The sequence below is a fragment of the Delphinus delphis genome, chromosome 3 (genome assembly GCF_949987515.2).
Source record: "Delphinus delphis chromosome 3, mDelDel1.2, whole genome shotgun sequence".
Taxonomy (NCBI): Eukaryota; Metazoa; Chordata; class Mammalia; order Artiodactyla; family Delphinidae; genus Delphinus; species Delphinus delphis.
In genome coordinates, this window is record NC_082685.1 from 1,754,083 (window position 1) to 1,777,956 (window position 23,874).

The following is a 23,874-nucleotide window of genomic DNA, read 5'->3' on the forward strand; positions in this document are numbered from 1 at the left end:
CTGGCTGAGTGATGCTCCCGTGTGTAGAGGGGCATATTGTGTCTATCCCTCATCTGTTGATGGACATTTGGGCTGTTTCCACCTTTTGGCTGCTGTGAATCATGCTGTTATGAACATTAAGGCACAAGTTTTGGTTTGAGGAGCAGTTTTCAATTCTTCTGAGTATACCTAGGCATGGAATTGCGGGTCGTATGGTAATTTTCTGTGTATCTTTTTGAGGAAATGCCAGTCTGTTTTCCGTAGCAGCTGCACAACCTCACATTCCCTAGGCAGCTGGAAGGTTCTAATTTCTCTACATCCTCTCCAACCCTGCTTATCTTCCGTTTTCCTCATCACAGCCATCTTTTGGGTGTGAAGTGGTATCGCTGTGGTTTTGATTTTCATTTCCCTGATGACTAATGATGTTGAGCATCTTTTCATGGGGTGTTAGCCATTTGTGTATCCTCTCTGGAGAAGTGTCTGTTTGGGTCATTTGCCTTTTTTTTTTTTTTTTCCCGTTGTGGAGCACAGGCTCCGGACGCGCAGGCTCAGCGGCCATGGCTCACGGGCCCAGCCGCTCCGCGGCATGTGGGATCTTCCCGGACCGGGGCACGAACCCGCGTCCCCCGCATCGGCAGGCGGACTCTCAACCACTGCGCCACCAGGGAAGCCCGCCCATATTTTAATTGAGTCATGTGTCTTTCTGTTGTTGAGTTGTAGGAATTTTGCAAATGCATTCTGGATACTTGGCCCTTATGAGCCTAACGAACATTTATAAATAAACTCACCCAGATGAAAATGCCGACAGTGAGAGCTCCCCAGAGGCCATCCTCACCTCTCCTGGCCACTACCCCCAGGTGGCCTGACTTCTGTCTCCAAAGACTCACGTTGACTGTCCTTGAACTTCTTACCTGTGGAATTGCGCAGAGTGTCCTTCACGGGGCGACATTCAGTGCTGAGGTCCACCCGGCTGTCACGTGCGGTGGTCCCCTCTCTGCAGGGTCGATTCTGGGCATCTAGAAGGCAGAGCTGGGTTTGCCAGCAGGCAGGACTGAATGGGGCCGAGAGAGAGAGGATCTCGCGGATCCCCCACCACACAGCCCTCACATCCAAGCCAGCACATCCCGGACGCCGTGCATCCTTGGTCTCTGTCAAATGTGTCCTGTCCACCTCTGCCCAGCCCAGTCCCAACGCCCTCCCACCTCCTCTGGAATCAGCAGCAGCCCCAGCCCCGTTTCCGTGCCACCCAACAGTGCCCCTTCCTCACAGACGCTGCAGGGTCTAAAACATTAACCAGAGCCCCTCGCTCCCCGAGGCTCCCCACTGTCCTCAAGACAGAGTCCACCCTCCCTGCAGGGTCCACCTCTCCAACTACCAGCCTCCTCGATGTGCCCGGGGGGTTAAGAACTTCCCGACCTCGGATCGGTTCTGTGTCCTGCACCTCCTCCCCCAAGAAGCAGGTAGGGGTTCTGGTGACTCAGACCCCAACACACGTGTGAAACAACCATTTTGTGGATTCCGAGGGTGAGGAAGAGGTCGGGGATGCTGGCTGGAGACTGGAAGGCAGGCCAGGCACGCACCTGAAGACTCGGAGGTGCCGTCAGCCCAGCCCCCAGAGTTGAGCTTCGCGGCGGCTTTTGCATGTGGGGGTGCTGAAGCTCTTCCCCGAGTTCAAGAAACAAGGAAGGAGTTTCTGTGGCTTGGCTGTGGGAGCTGAGGAAATGTTGGGGGGCAGAGTGGGCTGTGGGGGGCTGGGCACCTCTGGCTGAGAAGCAGGGGTGGTTGAGCATAAGTCAGGTGGCTGGAGGAGGGGGGCTTCCCGCGTCACCATAGCAACGCAGGCCCTGAGCTCCTAGGAAGGGCTTGGGGCGGCGGTGGGGAGTTAGCCAGGCTGGAAGGTCAGAGGGCACAGTCTCCACTTCTGACACCAACTGAAAGTTTGGGGGTCCTCCAAACCACCCTGGGGTTTGATCATTCTCTGGAAGGGATTCGCAGACCTCACTGAAAGCATCTGAGAGGCTGCACAGGTTACCAAGGGAGGAGCGTGGGGAGGGGGTCTCGCCATCACCACCGTCCACTTATGCCCCTCCCGGCACCACGGGCCCCACACGGGGGGCCAGTGCCGGTGTGACGCCTGCATCGCGCACCAGCTGACCTCAACCTCCAGGCCCACTGATGCCGTCACGCAAGGCCACCCTAAAACGCAGGGTTGGTCTTCCTGGCATGGCCAGTCCTGTCAGGCGGGACACAGATCACCTCGAAGACCCCTCTGGGCACGGCTAAACCCTCTACAGCCCGAGGGCATGAGGCAGAGCCTCACCGCCCAGCCCTGGGCCGGGCCCGCGGCGCCCCTGGGCCAGGTTTGGGCGCCGTGTCTGTTCTGCGTCTGCGCTCGTCTCCGCCCCCACCACGAGGGGCAGGAGACAGGGTTCTGGAGGGGAAACCGCGGTCACAGAGAAGACGGTGACTTGTCAGGATTCAAACCCAGGCGGCGTGGTCCGGGCGGGCCGGGGGCCTCTCACGGGAGAAGGAGCCTTCCAGTACCGGGAAGGCAGCCTGGGCGGGGTTGAGGGCTCGGGGTCTGCACCCGGCGCTGCTTCGAATTGCGTCCTGTCCCCTGTGAGCTGGGTGGCTTTGGGCAGGCCCCTCTGCCTCACCCGGCCTCGGTTTCCCCATGTGTGAGTGGGAGTGGCAGCGTCTCGCTGAGGATCCAGGGGGTCGTCCCTCTCACCCGGTACAGGCTTCGTGAAGGGGCCCTGCACGGTATGTGCGCAGCTTATGTGCCCTGGAGGGAGTGCGCAACGTCCCCATTGCACGGGGGGGGGGGGGGGGGAGGGGGCGGGGCGCGGGTAAACTGAGGCCCCAGAGCCAGGCCAGCTTGTTCGCAGTGGAGCCGGGACTCCGGCCTCGGTCAGGCGGCTTCGCGGGGGAGGGGTGCGCATCCCGGGTCCGCTCCCCACTCGCGGCTCCTTTTTATTGAAGTCATTTTTCTCCTCGCGTCAGCAGAGCCGGCTGCGGGCAGCCCCTCCCTCCCACCCGCGGAGGAGCTGAGAAGAAAACAAAGGCTTAATTGAATCCCACACGGGGGCGGGGGAGGGGGGGGAGAGGCCCTCGGCACTCGGAGGCCAGGGGAGCCCGGGCCTCAGTGGATCTGACGGGGCCGGTAATTAAAATCCTGATGTGATTAGATTAATACCATCGCTGCCCTGCGCCTGCGGCCGCGCATGGACCCGTCACAGCGACCGCGTGGGGAGCCTGAGACCGAGACATGCCATGTGAGTTGCCCAAGAACGCAGGGCGAGTGAAAAATCGGGGGCTTGAATTCCGCCGTGGAACACTCCCCTCGCTTGTCAGGGTTCAGATTCCCAGACTCCAGACATGGGGTGTCAGTGAGGGGGTCGCTCCAGGCCGGGGGAAGTGCATGGGTTGCAGGGCAGGGCGCCCGTAGCAGGCCTCCCATGCCAGGGTGTGGGGCCCTGGGAACTATGGAAGGTTTCAGAGCAGCAGGTGAAGGCAGAGGGCAGACTAGGGTGGGCAGTGCATCAGGGCTGTGGTGGGGTGGGATGGAGGCCTACTGCGGGCTGGATTCCCAAGGCCCCTGGAATGTCTCTGCTGCCCCAGAGCTCCTTCCCTGTTTCAGATTCTGCTCCTTCTGCAAAGCCTTTCTTGATGAATGCCCTGATGGAAGCTCACCCCCTCACTCCAGGGCCACCTTCTCCAGCTCTGTGGGATATACAAATCCCAGGCCTTCCCCATGCTGCCTTCCTTCTCTGCTTCCCTTTCCCGTGTCAGACTGGGGCACCCCAGGTCGGTGCTGTTCCTCCTTCCTCAGACTGGAGATGCTGTATCAGTGATCTTTGGCTGCAAATGAAAAAAAAAAAAAGTCAAACTGGCTTAAGCAAAGAAGGGAATTTATTAGCCCTCTGAACTGAAATGGTGAAATGGACTGCAGGCATAGCTGGATCCAGGTGCCCACCATGTTGCCAGGCATTTGACTCCTCATCTTTTGCTCTGCTGTCTCCTGTGCTGGCCCCACTCTGAGAAAGGGGCGTGGTTTTGCGATCTTCACCAAATCAGGTGCCTACCGCTCGTGGTGGACCTGGCTGACCACAGCCCCCACTGAGGGTAGGAAGATGTTGGATGGCAGCCGGGCTGGAAGGAGAGAGTGCTGACACCACCTTCATTTGCACCCTGGGCTGAGCACTGGGGTGTTCCAGGTGCAACAACAGACTATTCTGATAGCATCAATATTACAAGGCCGAGTATGACACTAACAAGGAATATAAAAGGGGTGTCTGACCTCACTGGGGTGGGGGCTGCCCTGGGGAAGAGGCAGTGCTTTGAGACCTCAAGGTAGAGGGAGAGAACGTGGGAGAGGGGGTTCCCAGAGGGGAACCAGCATGGAGAGGGGAGGGAGGGGGTCTCCCTGAGTCCATTTATGTCTTTGGGGGCATCCTTCTGGGGGCTGCACAGGGCAGCCACAGCGCAAGCACACAGGCACAAACACACGTACACGCGCACAGCCACACATTACACAGCAACATGTGTGCACACGGGGTTACATACGTGCACAGGGTGCAAACACAGAAACGTGCACAGTCCACACAGGTGTGTGAGCACACACGCGCACGCACGTGTGTATGCCCACACTGTCACACAGGTGCAAGCACGGCTGCACTCTCACACTCACGTGGCTACCCTAACATTCACACACACGTGCATACGGCCTACAGCACAGTTACACATGTGCACAGAGGCGCGTGGATGTGTGCATGCCGACATACATCACACACACACGCGCGCACACACCGGTTGCCCATCCATGAGTGGCTGGTGGGGAAGAGGCAAGAAGGCGCCCGGTTGCCCTGGCAACACATCCTGGAACCCGACCAGGCCTGGTTAGTGCAGCTCATCTGGCGGGCTGTCAGCAGGTGGGGGCTGCTCAGGACCCCAACCCGCACAAGGTTGGTGAGGGAACAGCTGATCTGATTCCACACCCTGGGGCTCAGTTTCCCCGCCTGTCAAATGGAGCAAACACAGCCCACACCAGCTGCAACTCCCACACTCGCAAAGGCTGCGCAGTCCCGGGCTGCACAGACGCCCTCCCGTCCCTGCGCACTGCCTGACCCCCAGGCTTCCGTGATGGGAGGCCTGCCCCCCAGCCCGGGTCCCTGAGTGAAAGGAAGCCACTTCCCAGGGGACAGGGGAAGGCAGGGTCGGACCCAAGCTAGAAAGAGCGGGCAGTTCCTCAAGGGGGAGCAAAGGGGGAGGGCTGGGACCCTCGCCCTCCACTGCCAGCTCCCCGGTTCCCCAGCAACCTTGCAGGAACCCAGAGACAGGGTCAGGCCACGGCTTTCCATGGATTCACACACTGAGGAGCCTCCCTGGGGCCCAGCGCAGTGCTGGGGCTGGAGATGGCCTTTCACGGAGATAAACCTGCCGGCCCTGGGGCTGGAGACAGATACGACCCCAGACAGCCTGTGAGCTGAGGTGGGACAGGGAACACACAGCAGAGGGGGCCAGGAAGCCTTCCTCTATGAGGTGCCATGTCAGCTAGGGCCTGAGAGCAGGGAACTTGAGGGGCAGGAGGCATTCCAAGCAGAGGGAACCAGCTGTGCGAAGGCACAGATGTGAATGGCCCAGAGCCGGCTCCCACGCCCCCAACCCACCGCCCCTGGCAGGGGATCTCCAGGGTGTGTGACAAGGGTGGGGGCTGCCCTCCTGTCTGACTGCAGGGGCTGGGGCAGACCAGACGGGAGCGAGGGGCATCTGAGGGGGTCCCCGTCGACGACGGCCCTGCACGTCCAGTCTCTGTCCCCAGAAGGTCAGAGCGCGGAAGGGGCCGATCCTGGCATGGCTCTCCCCGGTGGCTTCGGTGAGGGTGCGGATTCACATCCCGGCTCTGGGCCAGGCTGCCCCGGGAGGGTGACTGAAAGGCGGGGTCTCCACACCTATGAGGTGGGATGCTCGCGGCCCTGGCGGGGCGAGAGCAGCGCTCTCACGCACACCTGCGGGATGAACGTCTCATGTCCTTCTAACAGGGCCTGGGGGTCCCTGCCCTGCTGCAGTCTCGCTTCCTTGCCTCCACCCCAAGCAGGAGAGGCCCAGAGGCTCGAAAAGGCTGGGTGGGGAGGGCTTCACTCATCCTGAAGGCTCCCGCCACCCTCCCTGGAATTCAAGACAAAACTCTTCTCTTGTTATTAAACAGCAAAGCCAGCAGATCTCCGCCCCCCGCATCCCTGGAACACCTTTATTGCACTAAAAACAGCAGTTATAAACAAACACTTGGGCGAGGTTGTCTTAAAGATATACCCACAGTCAGTTTCAAACACAGATGTCAAACAGTGCAGGGGCCTATAAAACGGGGGCCCCAAGAAGGAAAGCCGGGGATGTGAGCGGTCAGGGTCAGAGAAGGGGGCTGAAAGTCCGAGCATCTCACTCCATGCAGGGCTGTCTGCCCCCTCCACCCACAGGCCTGGCCCGGTGGTCCCCCGGAGCAGAGGGCCTAAGGGAGCAGGCCCAGCACAGAGGCCGGAGGGGGCACAGCAAGGGACCCTAGTGCCAAGGGCTTTCGTTCTCGGCCTCAAGGGTGCACAGGTATGTCTCACCACATGTGCAGAAGGGAACACGTGCTCCTCCCCCCGGCCCCCGGGGCGCTGGAGGGAAACACGCTCCTTCATCCCTCCCCCAGGGTGATCTGGAGACCCAGAGCCAGGAGGGACGACGTTTGGACTGGGAGGGGCACCCCAGGATCCCCACAGACTGGCCGGGTCCATCCTCGCCCAGCAGGCAGCCCAGGAGAGGTGAAGGGGCAGAGCTGGCCTTGCCTGGCCCCTGCTTCAAACTGTATCGTTTCTGTTTCGGTGAGCAGGAAACCTCCACAGAAATCATTAAAGGACCCACAAACTGACACAATTAAACCCATGCAGCTGTTTTAGCAGCACGAAAAACCACAACCAGGGTCTCCCCAGCCTCCCCTTTGTCCCACCCACCCTAACCAAAACCTATGTACACGAGTGGAGTAAACATCAAGGCCATCAGTCACTGGGCATCACTTCCTGGGTAATGCACCGGAGGGGGCAGGGGCCAGGGAGGAACGGGGCCCCCGGGCTGGCGCTGCTCTCTGAGCACGTTCTGAGCAACCCCTCCAGGGGAGGGAAGTTCCCAACGTCCAGCAGGGCCACAGGGTCCCGAGTAGAGAAGGCGATGGAGGAAAACAGCTGACAGGAGGGCTGTCTCGCTCGAGGGGCTGGAGGGGAGCAATTGCCCCCGTTTTCATCTGCTGGGACTTCCTCCACGGCTGCCTGTCTCTGCCAGGCAGTGGCTCTCAGACGTGGCTCTCGCCTCCAGAGCCTGGGAGGACCGAGGACTGCCCAGAGCCAGCCCAGCCCAGGAGGGAATTCTCCCACAGCCCCGAGGGGCACCGTGGGCAGAACTTGGGCCTGGCCCTGATCTCTGGGGGGGCGGGGGGCAGGGTCTGGCGGGCCGGTGGCAGGAGGACACTCATGCAGCAGAGGAGAAGATACGACTGGGCCTCAGGACCGGCGGCCTCTGGGTCTGTGATCGGCCTTAGCTGCCTCCTGGCCCAGGTTCCAGAACTCGGGAAGGGGCGAGGCAGGGGCATGGAACTTGGGGCACAGGGGGACCCTCAGCCCTGCAAGCTGACCCCTTCTTTTCCCCGGCAGCCCCCTCCCTTCTCCTCTGGAAAACAGCATGACCCAGGACACCCCCAACATGGGCTGCAGCATCAGGGCCGGGCAGCCTGAATGGAAACCACCTCCCCTGCCGGATCCGGGTGGGGGCGGGGTCTCCTCTGCCGGCGGGAGGGGGCGTGGGGGCCTTTACAAGAAGGGAAGCAGAGAGGTCAGGGGCAGCTCCTTCTCCCCGAGCAGGGTGTCCCGCTTGAGGCTGCTGCCCTTGTTCACCACCTTGATCCTGAGCGCCAGCTTCCGCACGCTGGCCGGCCCCAGGCCGTCGAAGAAGAAGTCCTCGTTGAAGACGGGGTGGCGGCTGTTCTTGACGATGGTGCTGCGCTGCTTCTGCAGCTTGCCGGGCACCAAGCACAGGCCCACACAGCAGTTGATGCTGCGGGCGTCGCAGAGCCGGTCGTAGAGGCCCTCGGCCGCCAGCAGGCGCACGCGCAGGCGGGCCTGGGCCGCCTCATACTCCGCCAGCAGCCGCACGCTGCCCCGCGGGCCTATGCGCACAGCGTGCTCCGCGCGGGGCGCCGCGCCGGGCTCGGGGCCGGGCTCCGGGGTGGCCCTGCGGGCCAGGCGGCGCCGGGCCCCAGGGCTGGTGTCCGGCGTGCTGTCGTCGGCCGACGGGGAGCCGTGGCGGCCCACCGAGTGCTTCAGCTGGCTCACCTTGGCCTGGCTGTCCTGGGCGAACCCTTTGAGCAGCGACACGGAGCGCGAGAGCAGGGGGGACCCGAACGGCGAGGACTCGGCCGAGGACCCCGTGTCGCTCTCCCCGCCACTGACGCAGCGGCCGGGGCTCATGAGGGCACCGCCGGCCTCCCTGGGCGCCCCATCGCCCCCGTTGGCCTTGACGCCCCCCCGACGGCGCCGGGTGCCCGGGGAGCCCACCTGGGCCAGAGCCCCGTGCTCGCTATGGAACAGAGACTCCTTGCGCCGTGTGTGGGGGCTCTCGGCCAGCGTGGCGAAGCCATAGGACGTCTGGGCCTTGGGCACCGAGGGCAGCGACATGGCCCCCTGGGCCTGGGGGTCGGCGTTGGTGGCGGCCTCCTCGGCGGTCCAGTCCTCTGCGCTCTCGATCTGGATCACATGCCTGGTGGCCGCCTTCAGCAGGCTCTTGCTCTCGGCGGCCAGCTTGGCAGGCAGCCGGGGGCTCCGGGGGCCGCGGCGGGGCGCGGCAGAGGCCAGGTTCTGCTCCGAGGTCGAGGGCCCCAGCTCAGCCTGAGCCTCCGGCTCCGTGGGGCCGGCGGGCAGCTTCGGGGGGATGAAGAAGTCCGGGATCTTGTCGGGCGTGAGCACGTTGCTGTACAGGGGCCCCTTGGCGGCCCTGTCCCCACCCTCGCCCCCCGTAGCTCCATTCTCCCCTGACCCACGAAGCCGCTCCAAGAACCACATGTTGGTTTTCTTCATCGGGGCGGAGGCAGGAGCCTGGAGGGATCTGCGGAGCCTGGGAAGAGAAGCGGGGGTCGGGAGCTGCAGGCCCCCCTGCACGCGGGGGCTGGAAGAGGGGCTCCCGGAACCCGTTGGGGGGAGCCCTGCAGGGGGCCAGCGGGGTCAGAAGGCGCTGAGGCCCAGGACATTGGCGGGGTGGGCTCGCCCCTCCCCTCCCCTCCCCTCCCCTCCCCTCCCCTCCCCTCCCCTCCCCAGAGGAATCGCGCTTAACTTCCAAGTGCCGAAGCCCGGCCCGGGAGGTGGGGGCGGCGCTGACTCTCGGGAAGCTCCCAGGGGACTGCGGCTCCACTCTCGCCCCCACCCCCGTTCTGAGGATCTCAAAGCGCTTTCTAAAGGGGTCCGCGCTCAGTCCAGGGGGAGGACACCCCAGGGCGTACGGTGGACCCTGGGGTGTCCCAGCTCCGCCCCCTCCCCCAAGCTCCCACCCACCTGTGGCTTCTCCCGGGCCGAGGGTCCAGGCATCCGGGGTGAGGGAAGGGAGAGGAGGTGAGTCTGCGGGCTGGCGGCGCGGCGAACCGACCCCTCCCCTCCTCTCCCCCACCCCGCCCCGCGGGACTCGGCTGGGGGTGGGGGTGGGGTCCTAGCAGCCCCCGCGGAGCGTGGCGGGGCCCCGAACTCACCTGCCCGGGGACGGTGGGCGAGGCTGGCTGGTCCGCGGACACGCCGGGGTCTCGGCGCAAAGGCTGGGGGCGCGGGGACGCGGGCGCAGCCTCGGTCGGGCGGCAGCGGCAGCGCAGTCGGACTCATTCACCAGCGGCGGCGGCGGCGGGAAACCGCCCAGCTGGCCGCCGCGCCGCCGTATTCCTCCTAGTACGGCCGCCCTCCCGCCCCCGCCTCGCTTGCCCCGGGGACCGGGCGGGCGGTCTGCGCAGCCCCCAGCGGGCAGAACCGAGGAGCCTCGCGGGGACTCGGGGACTGAAGGGGTGGGGGGAAGGAGGCAGGTGGTGGCGGTTTGCTGACGCCCCTCGAAACCCCGGGCCCCTGCCTCAGTTCCTCTGAGGGCCACTTCCCGACTTACGCTGACGAGTAAAAGAACAGCAATAATAATAACGGCAGCTCAATTTATTACTGAGCGCTTTCTCAGTTCCAGGCTCTCAGCGCCCTCCCCCCAACTCATTCCACAAAAACCGGCGGGTACGTCCTATGGCTGTCTCCAGTTTGCACATGAGGAAGGTGAAGGTTTCTTTCCAGAAACAAGGAGCTAGCCGCTGAGACGCGGCTCAGTGCAGACACCCGAGAAGCCGGCCAGGGCGCTGCTCCTTCATGGGAGAGATGTTTATCGAGCACCTACTGGACGCTGGGAACATGGCTGTGGCTGGCATGCAGCTGCCGGCTTTGTGATGTGTCCTGGTCGGAAGGACGCCAATACAGAAATTCACAGGTAAATACTAACCGTAGGTTTGGTGGCTCCCATGACAAATGTGATTCGGGGAGAAAGGAGAGAGTCCCCCCCTTCAGTTCACAGATGGCTAAACCAGCAAGGGTGAGACCAGGAGACTCAGGCCTGGCAGCTCTGAGACCACAGCGTGTCTTGGGATTCCACCCTCCACCCTTGTGATCTGCTGGCCCCAACCCCCCTCGTCCTCACTCCTTCCTCCCTCCCAGCCTCAGTTTCCTCTCCTGGAATCCAAGGCCGAGTGACCAGTCCCAAGTCCAGCAAGATAATGTATTGCCAGGACTGATGCAGAGCAGGGGAAGCCTAGACCTTATTTAATTATCATATTCCAGGAGACTCCTCTCTTCCAGAAATGTCCCCGAGCATCGTCGTGGCTGGAGCTGGGATGGGGGCTGGTCTGGAGTGACGGTTGGTTCAACAGCAGAAGGGGGGACGGGTGGGGGCAGACTGAGCTGGAGCTGGACAGAGGCCCCTCCAACACTTCCACTTGACCTTGGAGTGAGGTGGGGCTTAGCGTCCCATTGTCCAGATGGGGAAAGTGAGGCTCTCTCAAGAGGCCTGTCTCAACTTTGCTCACCCAGGAAACATTGAGCCCCCCTTTGTTCTGGAGGCAACACTGGCGTGGCCACACAGTCTGACAAAGGAGGCAGATACCAATGAATGCATCACTTCACTGCCACCTCCAGGAAGCCTGCCCTGCCTGCCCCGCATCACAGCCCAACAGAGCCCACGAAACCTTAACTTCAGCTCTCATGAAAAATACCCTCGAGCAATTACTCGGTTGATGTCAGTCACCCCTGCTGGGCCCGGAGTGCCACAGTAGGAAGGGTGACCCTAGAACAATGCTCTTCCCCGCAGGGGCCTCGAGCCACCGCCCAGGATGGCGAGGTGACCGGCTCAGGCGTCCTGATGACAGGCCGGCCTGGGTACTGGGGCTTCGCTCCCCACACACCCTCGCCTCGCTGGGAGCGGGGTCTTCCTCCCAGCTGGGTTGGGGGAGGAGGGCAGTGAGTTTATTCTGTGCCGGTCTCTGCGCTGAGTAGCTCAGGACGCTAGTCCGGAGCCTTGTATCTGGGTTCAAATCCTGGTGCCAACTATTCCTGCTGTGTGACTTCTGGCAAGTGCCCAAATCTCTCTGTGCCTCTGTGTTCTCAGCAGTCCATGGGCATAACACCTGCCCCTGAATTGCAGCGTCAGAGTGAAGATTCCACAGGGTGAGGTACTATTTGCAAAACGCTTAGTACGGGGACCAGAAACGTGTGAGTTAAGTGTGGGTTCCACGGATGCTGCTACCGGTGAAGAAGGGGACTCAGTGGGGGAGGAGCCCCAGGACCCGACCCCACCACGGTCCAGCTCAGCCGGAAGCCCCACTCCTATCCCCACCCCATCACATTTGGGGAAACTGAGGCACGGCAGGGGGGTGCGGGAAGGCACCTGGGGAAGGTCCCGAAGGCCTGCCCTGTGGGGCCAGGGACCCCACCCTGGGAGGCGCCCTCACAGCTGGTCAGCTCAGCTCCGAGCCCAGCTCCATGTCCCTTTCTGTAAACAGGAACCTCTCCGGGTCCACAGAGCCCTCGGCTGACGGGCATGGCAGCGCCCCCAGGACTCCCCCCCTCAGCAGCAGCCTTCTTGGAAGAGGCTGCAGGCTCAAGCTGGAGAGAGGGCCCCTCCACCTCATGCTGGGTGGAGGGACCCACTGAATGGGGAGGGGGATGTGGCAGACCTAAGGGTGGCTGGGAGGAAGCACCAGGAGGTGGCTTGCAAGAGATCTGAGCTCCAGTCCAGAGGGGCCACCTGGTGCCCATTTGACTCCAAGCAGTGGCCTCCCCTCTGAGCTCCGCCTCCTTCCCTGGAAAAGGGGGCGCAGGCCTGTCTGCAAGCTCCCAGGAGGGTCCTGGGCCCAACAAGGCACAGGGTAGCCCGCGTCGGGGGAGGGCCATCATCCCCAGTTTACAGAGCAGGACGCTGAGGCGCAAGGGAGGCCCAAGCCACAGGGCACCCAGTTCAGAGAAGGGGAGCTACTGGCCAAGGCGGCACGGTGGCGTTTGAACCCCCGTCTCTACTGCCTCCCTCCCCAAGTCTCCCTGAGGGCAAAGCTGGGGCAAGCAGCGTTTGTTGACTGAATAACTGAAGGTAGAATGGGGCAGGAGCTAGCTGTGCGGGGCCCAGGTTCCCAGCCCCCGTCACCATGGGGCACCCCAGGCCTGGCTTTCCCGACTCAGGGAGCAGGATAGGGAGGTGATGGGGTTGGAATCCAGGCTCTGCCCCCTCCCAGTGGTGTGGCCTTGGCAGTGACCTCATTCCTCAGAGCCTCTATTTCCTCATCTGTAAAGTGGGGAGAAGTTCAGGATTCCAAGTCTGTGCAGTTCTTAGCACATGCCCGGGGTGGGGTGCTAGATGGAGTCTTTGAAGGGGAACCTGGGCCTCGGAGGACCCAGAGCTAGGAATGAATGGCCTACAAACCTCCAGAATCTGACAGTCCCCCCCACCCCCCCGCCCGGTCCTTTCTGCCCGCCACCTCCCAGTCCCATCCTGTCCCCCACAGCTTAATTCCCACTTGGGAATCTTATCACCTCTGTGCTTAAAAGGCCCCAAGCGGCTCTCTCTGGCACCAAGCTTTGCCCAGCTGTGCCCCTCACTCCACCGCCCCTCTGATCTCCCTTCCAGCTGCTCTGGCCATCCTTCTGTCTCCTGAAGAAGTTGTGTTCCACACACCCAGGGCCTTTGCACACACCATCCCTTCCGCCCAGATCTCTCTCCTCCTCTCTCGGGGCCTCCCTGCTCATCCTCCTGGATTTCCTGGGGCCCCTAAGCTCCAGGGCACTTCCCTTCCCACGGTTGTCATCAGACACTTAGCAGTGACCTGCTAATTAATGTCATTTGACAAACTCCACAAGAGCGGGTCTGTCTTGGTCACCCGTTGCATCCCCATTACCCACCAGGGGTCCAGGCAGGTGGACAAGAGGAGGTCATGAAGGCAGATTAAAGGATATTAGGATGGGGGTGTGGATGGATGGACAAATGAATGGTGAATGGGTAGTTAGATGGATGGATGTGTGATGGATAGGTGGGTAGACTGATGAACGATGGATGGACAGATGGATGGGTGGGTGAGTGGATGGATGGATGGGTAGAGGGATGGGTGGGTGGGTAGGTGAGTGGATGGATGGATGGATGGGTGGATGGATGGATGGGTGGATGGATGGGTGGGTGGATGGATGGGTGGATGAATGGGTGGGTGGATGAGTGGGTGGATGGATGGGTGGGTGGATGGGTGGGTGGGTAGGTGAGTGGATGGATGGATGGATGGGTGGGTGGATGGGTGGGTGGGTAGGTGAGTGGATGGATGGATGGATGGGTGGATGGATGGATGGGTGGATGGATGGGTGGGTGGATGGGTGGGTGGGTAGGTGAGTGGATGGATGGATGGATGGGTGGGTGGATGGGTGGGTGGGTGGGTGGATGGGTGGGTGGGTAGGTGAGTGGATGGATGGATGGATGGGTGGGTGGATGGATGAATGGGTGGGTGGGTGGGTGGATGGATGGGTGGGTGGGTGGGTGGGTGGATGGATGAGTGGGTGGGTGGGTGGATGGATGGGTGGGTGGGTGGATGGATGGGTGGATGGATGGATGGAGGGATGGTTGGGTGGATGGATGGTTGGGTGGATGGATGGAGGGATGGGTGGGTGGATGGATGGGTGGGTGGATGGGTGGATGGATGAATGGGTGGGTGGGTGGATGGATGGATGGGTGGATAGATGGATGGAGGGATGGGTAGATGGATGGGTGGGTGGGTAGGTGAGTGGATGGATGGATGGATGGGTGGATGGATGGATGGGTGGATGGATGGGTGGATGGATGGGTGGGTGGGTAGGTGAGTGGATGGATGGATAGATGGGTGGATGGATGGATGGATGGATGGATGGGTGGATGGATGAATGGGTGGGTGGGTGGATGGATGGGTGGATGGGTGGATGGATGGGTGGATGGATGGATGGAGGGATGGTTGGGTGGATGGATGGTTGGGTGGATGGATGGAGGGATGGGTGGGTGGATGGATGGGTGGGTGGATGGGTGGATGGATGAATGGGTGGGTGGGTGGATGGATGGATGGGTGGATGGATGGATGGAGGGATGGGTAGATGGATGGGTGGGTGGGTAGGTGAGTGGATGGATGGATGGATGGGTGCATGGATGGATGGGTGGATGGATGGGTGGATGGGTGGGTGGGTAGGTGAGTGGATGGATGGATGGATGGGTGGATGGATGAATGGGTGGGTGGGTGGATGGATGGATGGATTGGTGGCTCTGTCTCCAGATCTCTGAAGTAAGAGACATGGCATCAGAGTCCCCTTCTGGCTCTGCCTTTTGATGGCTTCCCCCCTAGTTACAGGCAGACCAGAGTGGCTTTCACTGCCCACACCCTTACCAGGTCCCCCCACAGCCTGGGACAGCCTGCTGACAGCAGAGAAAGCACAGCCCCTCCCCAGAGCCAGACCCTGGGTAGGGGTGTGGCCCAGCCTGGCAGGGATGTGGTGAGGCTTGGGGTGCCTCCTTGGGAGGGATGCCTCCATGTTTGTGGGAGGAGTTGAAGGAGGGTCCTGGGGAGAGATGGGGGTCTCCCTGGGAAGTAGAAATCACGTGAGGGAAGGTCAGGAGAAGAGAGTCGGGTGCCAGAGCGGGGAGCTGGGCACGCGGGAGAAGTAGGGGCTTTGAGGTCGATAAAGGGGCCTGAGAGAGAACTGGGGTCTTCTCAGGAAAATGAGGACGAGAGACGTTGGGAGACCAAGAAGTCAGGCCATCTTTCAGGACAAGTTAGGAGCTATTTGGAGACGAAAACAAAGAGCTTTTTGCCAGATATCTGGGGGTATCTCGAAGGACAGAAGAAGTTTCTGGCATTTGGGAGATAGAGTGTTTCCAAAGAGAAGCTGGGGGTATGTTTGACAGAGGAGCTGGAGTGTGCTTTGTCTCAGGATAAGATTGAGGTTCTGGGAAATGTCAGGGGATTCGCCACCCCCCCACCCCAGACAGGGGCACAGCCAGGGCCTGGCTCCCTCTTCCTCCAGCCCCGGGGAGGCCAAATCCGGTGCTGCCTTGGCTTCCCCCCGCCCAGGACACTGAACCCAGACCCCCAACCCGAGAGGGCCTTGTAAGGCGCAGGACGGCTCACGCGCCCCGTGGTCATTCCCAGGTTTAATTACAAACAGAGTCCAAGTGTCCAGTGCAGGTTGACAGCTGGGAGGGCGGGGGCCTCACAACCAGCCCCACCCGGGTCAGTTGTCTTGGGGTTGCCTGGATACCCCCCATCATCCCAAGGCTGCCCCCCACTTCCACATCAGCATTTGCCCTGGCCTGAGGGCCCAAAGCACCTCGATTCTCCCCCCAAAAGACAACTGTGCACTAATTTTTCAGGTGGAAAATCTGAGCCCGGCCAGGACAGGAACCCATCTCCATGCCAGGGAACTGGGGACCTGCTGGTTCCAGGGAGGCGAGCTGACGTCCAGCCGGGAAAGGAAACGGTGCCTCCTTGCCCCATCAGGAACCTGGGCCAGGGCTCCGAGATAGAGGGCTGCTTTCTGATATACTTTCTTTAAAGGCGAGAAAAGGCTCTGTCTTTGGTATGTGTGCCCTCACTCCAGGTGAAGGCTGGCGGCAGGCAGAGGGCTCGGTGGGAGAAAGGGGTCGTGGGCTCCGTCTCCAGGCGGGCTTGACCCAGCCCAGCCCAGGGCCAGCTGGAGAAGGAAGATTCCAGAGACCCACGCGGAGGAAGGAGAGACAGCGGCGATTCCGGCCCGACCAGGGTCCAGAGAAAGGCTGAGGGCCCCTAAGGCCACCACAGGGCCATCCGGGGGGAGCGGGGACAGGAGCCACAGGCTGAGAGCCACAACCTGGGGGAGAAAGAAGGAGAGGTCAAGGCTCAGCAGAGACAGCAACCGGAGACCCGGCTTCAGGTGCCAGAGACCTCAGTTACAAGGCAGCAAAGTGAGCCAGCGTCAAGCCTCAGGCTGAGGGCCAGGGTTCGAGTCCCAGCTCCTCCGTGGTCTTGCTGTGTGACCTAGGGCAGTCCCTTAACCTCTCTGTGCTGCTGAGAACGCTATTAACAGTGCCTTTGTCAGCGGTGCCTGGGAGTCAGTGAAGATGTGGAGAAGGGATGAGCTCAGGGCCTGGACGCAACAGCTGCTGCGTTAGCACCTATGATTACTGCCATCGGTGTTGCTTCTCGGGTCACAAACAACTCAGGGAGTAGAAGGGAAGCAGGTCAGACCCCGGCACGTGCACACACACGGCCCCACGGTGCCGCAGATCGTTTCAGGTGTTCCACAGGCCACCCCCATCCCTGGAGCCCTGCCCCAGATTGGGAATCCTGTCTCTGCCTGCGGTGGTGGCCGAGGCCTGGCTGGGGGCAGGGAGCAGGCCAGCGCTGAGTGGGGAAGGAGGCAGAAAGAGACTGTTGTCATGGGGACCGGAGAGCAGCCCAACCTGGCCCACAAGCGCCTCTCAGCCTTTGGGGAAATTCCACCAACCCCTTCCCTCTGCGAGCTGAGCCCCCGGCTCCCAGCTTCCCTGCATCCCCGGGTCCTGCCTCTGTCTGCTCCCCAAAGACTGTGGCTGCCACCCAGACCCCTCTGCGCCCCAGCTCGGCCGCATCCTCCCCTGCCTAGCCAGGCCCCCACCTCACATTAGCCCCCCCCCTCAACCAGAGAGGCCCTGGAATCACCAAGACCTGCCTGTCCCTCACCCACTCAAGACTTCCCGAGGTTCCAGAAGTGACAGGCGCAGGTGGACCTTCTCACCCACCCACCTCGCCTCACACTCCAACCCCGCCAGACCCACCTCCTCTGGGGGCTTTTTACCCCCAGTTAAACACAGAGTTACCCTAAACAACTCCGAGCGTGACTGCTGATGGGGACAGGTTTCCTTTGGGGGTGATGGAATGTTCTGGAATTAGATGGGGGAAGGTGGCACAACTCAGAAAGCCACTGAGTTGTGGGTGAATTATGTGGCGTGTGCATCTTAGTGTTTAAGATGAGAAAAATCTGGCAAATGGGGGCTGGGAGCCCACGGGGCCGGACGCACCTGGCTCAGGGTTCCCGCCTGACGACACCACGCAGGTGCAGCTCGCTCTCGGCGGCCACGATGGGCTGCCCGTTCTGCAGGTGGTAGTCGATCAGGTGGCTGATGCTCTCGAAGAGCACGTCCTTCGTCCGCACCTGTGGGGCCAGAGGCCTCAGCATCACCACCACCAGGAGCTTGTCGGAGGGGCAGACTCTCGGGCCAGCCCCAGACCTGCTGACGGGGAGCTGCGTCTTCACGAGCCCTCCGATAGCTCGCGCTCAAGGCTGAGAACCGCTGGGTCAGAGACTTCAACCACAGAATCAGCCTCAGAATTCCAGAACTACGTGTGGACACAGGCTCCAAAAGCACCGGCACGCTGGGGCCACGCTTCCTGTAGCGGGTTGAATGGTGCCCCCACCCCAAGTATATGTCTACATCTTAACCCCTGAAACCTGTGAATGGGCTGTTGTTTGGAAAAGGCCTCTTTGCAGATGTGATTAACAGGAGTTCACCTTGATGGATAAGGAAGATGTGGTCCACAGGCACAACGGAATGCTACTCGGCCATAAAATAGAACGAAATAACGCCATTTGCGGCAACGTGAATGGACCTAGAGATTATCACACTAAGTGGAGTAACTCAGAAAGAGAAAGACAAATATCATATGATGGCACTTCTGTGCGGAATCTAAAATATGATGCAAATGAACTTATTTACAAAACAAAAACAGACTCATAGACATAGAGAACAGGTTTGTGGTTGCCAAGGGGGAGCGGGGCGGGGGAAGGAGGGATTGGGAGTTTGGGATTAGCAGATGCAAGCTATTATACATAGAATGGATAACAAGATCCTACTGTAGAGCACAGGGAACTATATTCAATATTCTGGGAAAACCATAATGGAAAAGAATATAGGAAAGAATGTATATACGTATGTATAACTGAGTCACTTTGCTGTATAGCAGAAATTAATACAGCATTGTAAATCAACTATACCTCAATTAAAAAATTAATTTTAAAAAAGAGTAAAAAAGGATGAGTTCATCTTGGATTACTCAGGAGGCCACAAATCCAGTGACCGGCATCCTTATAAGAAGAGAAAAAGCTTGGACACAGAGACACAGGGAGGGGCCACGAGAAGACAGAGGCGGTGACTGGGGTGATGTGTCCGCAAGCCAGAGAACAAGAATTTCCGGCAACCATGAGATGCTGAGGGGGAGGCCTGAACCCAATCCTCGCTCAGAGCCTCAGAAGGAACCAGCCCGGCCAACGCCTTGGTGTCAGACGTCTGGCCTCCAGAGCTGGGAGAGAATACATCTCTGTGGTTTCAAGCTGCCCGGTTGGTGATCATTTGGGAGGGCAGTACTAGGAAATGAATACCCGCCAGGAATCTTGTAGACATGGATCTGAAAATCAGAACCACCAAATCTAAAAGCCACCTGCATCTCAGAATGAGAAAATCTTAGCATCCTACGTATAGACCTGGACGCAACGCACACCCGCTGGCCGCCAGCTGCCAGACATTCACGGGCGATGCCAGACTCGCTGGGCACAAATCACCAGGAGAGCGGGCTGGCAATGCACATGCCTGGGCCCACGGCAAACCACCTATTTCCCAGGCACTGGGGACAGGACCTGGGAACCTGCATGTTAACCAAGTATGTAAGGAGGTTCTGAAGCTTCTACAGCGTCTCTCATCCTGGAGATCTGTTTACCCGAGAGGGAATTAGGCCTGGGGGAGGGCTGACGGCACGCCAGGCTGAGGTCACAGCTGTGAACTCTGCGATCAGACACGAGTGAGGAGGTGGCTCAGGGAACTGCCGGAACAGAGGCCTGGAGCCGTGGCCCCACCTGGGCCAGGCCACACAGTCGCCACCCCCGTGTGCCCCGTATAGGGCACGGAGCGCACGCAGCCCCCCGGGGCGGCGCCGAGGATTCAGCTGGGGGTGGTAAAAGCACTTGCTAAACTCCGAGAAGGCCCTTAACACCCCACGCTCCTCACCAGGGAAACACAGGACAAAGCCCAAGGCCCTCGGACAACGGAAAACCCTTCAAAACCCTAGCACGCCTTGTAGATCGGAAAATGCCTTGTAAACCCTAAGATGCCTTAGGAGCTATAGAATATGCCAGACCTCACTGACTCAAGGCAGCCGCAAGATGCCTCACAATTTACGTGCCACAAGGAGAGGAGAAAACCTCCAAGTTCAGTCATGATAAAAGTGATGCAGTTGGGCTTCCCTGGTGGCGCAGCGGTTGAGAGTCCGCCTGCCGATGCAGGGGACGCGGGTTCGTGCCCCGGTCCGGGAAGATCCCACATGCCGCGGAGCGGCTGGGCCCGTGAGCCATGGCCGCTGGGCCTGCGCGTCCGGAGCCTCTGCTCCGCAACGGGAGAGGCCACAGCAGTGAGAGGCCCGCGTACCGCAAAAAAAAAAAAAGTGATGCAGTTGATGGTTTAAAAAAAAATCAAGACTTTAGAGACGTCAAAATGAGAGGAAAGTGTGTACCAGAGGGTTGAAGCAAGTCCGTAACTTGCAGGCCCTGAAACTCCTTGTAAATGGAGACGTGCTTTGTGAACCCGCAGATACGTTAGAAATGGAAACGACCAAATTTATCGCTCAAAGACATCACTGTTTGCAAGATGCGTTAGCAATGATAGAATGTGGGGGGAAAAAGTGCATCTCGCAAATGATGGAATATGGTACTTTGTAAGTCCTAAAAGGCCTTGAGATTGGAAAAGGTTTTGTAACCCCTCTAAATGCTTTATAGACTGGGAAGTCCTTCGTAAAACCTAAAAGTCTTCTAAAACTGCAAAATACTTTGTAATTCTAAAATACCTGGTAAAGGGAAACAGAGTAAAGGGCTCTGTAATCTGAAACATACTTCATTAAACCTAAAGGGCGCTTAAAAGGCGGGCGCCCTGGGCCTTGGGCTGAGGGGAGAGGCCAGGTCCCTTCCCTGCCCAGCCCGGTTCCACACCTGCCTCAGGCCCCCCACCCCAACCCCACCCCACGCAGCCTCCGGCCCCCTCCCCACCCCTGCCCCGCCCCCACGCCCACCTTACCACGCCTTCGGGGTCCACGAGCAGCAGGTGCTTGGGCTGCCCTGCGTGCATGCCGGTGAGGACATACTGCCCCGGGTTGGTGACGCTGTCCCGCACAAGGAAGTCCCCGTCCACTCGAAGCAGTTTCTCCGCCGCCCGACGGCTCATCTGGCCGTGGTACCAGGGCTCCTGCCGCAGCTGCTCTTCCGTGGGGGCGATGGGGGCCCGGCGGGTCGGCGGGCTGGGCCACTGGTCCTCCACGGGAAGGGGGGCTGCCGCCGGACCCGCGGCCACGGAGCACTCGTGCAGCCTCAGGGCATCCTCGAAGGGTCCTGTGGGCGAAGACCGTGCGGGAGGCGGGGGGGGGGGGGGGGGGGGGAGGGAGGGGCCTGGGCCGGGGGGACCTGCTCCTTCACCTTTTATTGGTTCTATTAGTAACTCAGTATATTCTCTTGGATTTTCTAAGCATGCGCAAAGAACGAGCATGTCTTTCTTTCCAAGGTGCACACCTACTTCTTTTTCTTGTCCTGTTACACTGGCTTCCTTCCCAGTGTTTATGCCTCTTGTTTCATTAGCTCGTCTGACCGCACTGGCCAGGGCCTCCACTACAGGCTCCACCTCGGTGGTAGGCAGCAGGCATCCCTTTCTTTTCCAAACTCTTAATGGAAAAGCTCCGGATGGTCTTCCTAAGTTTCCTGAGGCTCCCAGCAGGCACCATTGTGACACTGTGCAAGCCAGTCACCCTCTCTGAGATGTGGCCGCATAGCTCAAACACCCTGGAGTGCAGTCGCAGCCCTGACCCCTGCCCTGGCGTGTCTGTGCTCTGCCTCCACCCTCCTTCCACTTTTGGTCCCTCCGGATCACTCCTCCCTGACTCCTCCAGCGACCTAGGGGAAGCTGACCCAGCCTCCCGCTCCCAGGACATGTGACCAGCCCTGGCCAATCAGCATATTCATCTCGCACCCCTGGCCTAGTGATTGGCTGGGGGATGAGCACATGACCCAAGGAGGGCAAATCAGAGGCAACCCCAGGATTTCTAATGGGCGCCTGGCAACAAGCATCACTTTCTCCACTGGGGTTGCTGGACCATCTGGCTGGTCACCCAAGGGGACAGCCTGCCTCAGAAGGAGTTCACACCCGGAGCATCTCCTTTCCCATCTGAAATTGCTGTGGGGGCCAGCAGGGCCACAGCAGGTGCAGGTGTCATGTCACTACTGTAATGACAAGAAATCGAGTTGTCGGTGGAGGGAAGGAGGCTTTGCAAACTGTGAAGGAAGACATTTCCAGGGCTTCTCTGGTGGCGCGGTGATTAAGAATCCGCCTGCCAATGCAGGGAATACGGGTTTGAGCCCTGGTCCGGGAAGATCCCACATGCCACGGAGCAACTAAGCCCGTGCGCCACAACTACTGAGCCTGCGCTCTAGAGCCCGCAAGCCACAACTACTGAAGCCCGCGCGCCTAGAGCCCGTGCTGCGCAACAAGAGAAGCCACCACAATGAAAAGCCTGCGCACCCAACGAAGAGTAGCCCCCGCTCACCGCAACTAGAGAAAGCCCGCATGCAGCAACGAAGACCCAACTCAGACAAAAATAAATAAACAAACAAACACATAAATAAATAATATTGATGTTGTGGGAAAGGAGTGTATTTTGGACCCAAACCTCCTCCATCAGGCTGAGCCCTCCCTCAGGCTGGGGCATCCCAGAGGGAAGAAGGAATGGCCTCCACCATCAGCTAGTCACTTTATCAAGGTGTGGATTAGGCCTACCTCCTCAGACTGGGGGCTCCCCATTAGGCTGGGATTTCCATTTAAGGGGCTTGGGCCTCCTCCCTCAGACCATGGAGTCACATGAAGAGGGAGCTTAAACTCCCTCATCAGACTGGGGAGACCCAGAGATGGGGAGCTAGGCCTCCTGCAGACTGAGGCGTCCCACAGAGAAGAGACGCCTGAACGCCCCCCATCACACTCTTCCCCCATAGAGAGGGAGCTGGGTTACCCTCAAGAGACTGGAGGGTCCCACCGAGGAGGAAGTACCATAGGATGCACACTTCCCCACCCCAACCCTATAACCTGGGGAGAAGTCCCAAGGGGAGGACGCAGGGCATCTCCCATCAGGCCACGGGCTGCTCAGGCCCGGCCTCCTCCAGCAGGCTGGCTCGCCCCCACTTACTCATGTCGAACAGGTCCTTCTTGGGGCTGTCCTCAGGCTGCAGGGTCTCCGGGCCGTCCAGACCTTGCGTGTTGACATACAAGTGGTCCTCGTAGTCTCGCGGGCCCCGCGGGTCTGCCTGCACGTAGCCATCCCCGGGCGGGGCTGGGGTTGGGGAGCCGGAGTGGGGTGGAGTCAGCCGGGGGACCCCAAGGACAAGGGCCCTGGAGGGCAGCCCCGCCCACACTTGTCTCCCTCCAGGAGGGAAGCCCTGCCCTTTTGCACAGCAGGGTTAGGAGTGAAAAACCGCATAAAAGCCCAGCCCGGCGCAGGGACTGTGCAGACGCGGAGGTCACGGGGAGCCGCGCCCCCAGCCCCCCCCCCACACCTACGCCCATCTGCCAGGCAGGAAAGCGGCCAGGGGGCCAGAGCTTCTCAGTTTCAAGGGAAGGCAGGAACCCCAATGTTTATGTTAAATCTCCACGTTTAAAACATAATAACAGGGCTTCCCTGGTGGCGCAGTGGTTGGGAGTCCGCCTCCCGATGCAGGGGACACGGGCTCGTGCCCCGGTCCGGGAAGATCCTACATGCCGCGGAGCGGCTGGGCCCGTGAGCCATGGCCGCTGAGCCTGCGCGTCCAGAGCCTGTGCTCCGCAACGGGAGAGGCCGCAACAGTGAGAGGCCCGCGTACCGCAAAAAATAATAACAATAAAATTCTGCTCTCCCTGTAATTATGTTGTCAACATGATACATGGTCAGGTCATTTGTTTGCTTCCGTTCTATTTTAGGCTTTCCTTTCTTTTCTTTCCTCAGTTTTGTTTTTGAATGTATAAAGCATTCACGTGGTTCAAAAGCCACAACACCATGAAAAGGTATCCTCGGTGGAGTTTCTCCCCGGGTCCCTCAGCACCTCGGTCCAGATCTGCTGGATCCTCATCAGTTTGCCTCTGCCCTGTTCCCAAGGCCTCACCACCGTGTATTATCAGACTGTTGGATTTTCGCTGACGCGGTAGGTGAGAATGGCATCCTGGGGGAACTTAATTTCCATTTCTCTTATTCTGAGCAAGGTTCAGCATCTTTTCCTACATTCAAAGGACACATGTGTATTT

General features: G+C 60.2%; 2 protein-coding genes across 2 annotated transcripts in view; both read right to left on the reverse strand.

Moving 5' to 3' along the window:
* Window positions 1-6,208: 6,208 nt before the first annotated feature.
* C2CD4C (C2 calcium dependent domain containing 4C) lies at window positions 6,209-9,847 on the reverse strand. Its single transcript, XM_060006496.1, has 2 exons — window positions 9,746-9,847; window positions 6,209-9,120 (listed from the first exon to the last, which is right to left on the reverse strand). Exon 2 carries the CDS (start codon window positions 9,081-9,083, stop codon window positions 7,821-7,823), a length of 1,263 nt encoding a protein of 420 aa, XP_059862479.1. The 5' UTR covers window positions 9,084-9,120; window positions 9,746-9,847; the 3' UTR covers window positions 6,209-7,820.
* Window positions 9,848-15,296: 5,449 nt separating this feature from the next.
* The window catches only part of SHC2 (SHC adaptor protein 2), a 30,236-nt gene continuing 21,658 nt past the window's right edge, over window positions 15,297-23,874 (reverse strand). Inside the window, exons 10-13 of the mRNA XM_060007217.1 lie at window positions 22,787-22,930; window positions 20,638-20,948; window positions 17,599-17,732; window positions 15,297-16,409 (exon numbers count right to left, since the gene is read on the reverse strand). Of these exons, the coding sequence (XP_059863200.1) occupies window positions 17,604-17,732; window positions 20,638-20,948; window positions 22,787-22,930 (584 nt within the window). The 3' untranslated portion in view covers window positions 15,297-16,409; window positions 17,599-17,603. The remainder of the gene's footprint in view (window positions 16,410-17,598; window positions 17,733-20,637; window positions 20,949-22,786; window positions 22,931-23,874) is intronic.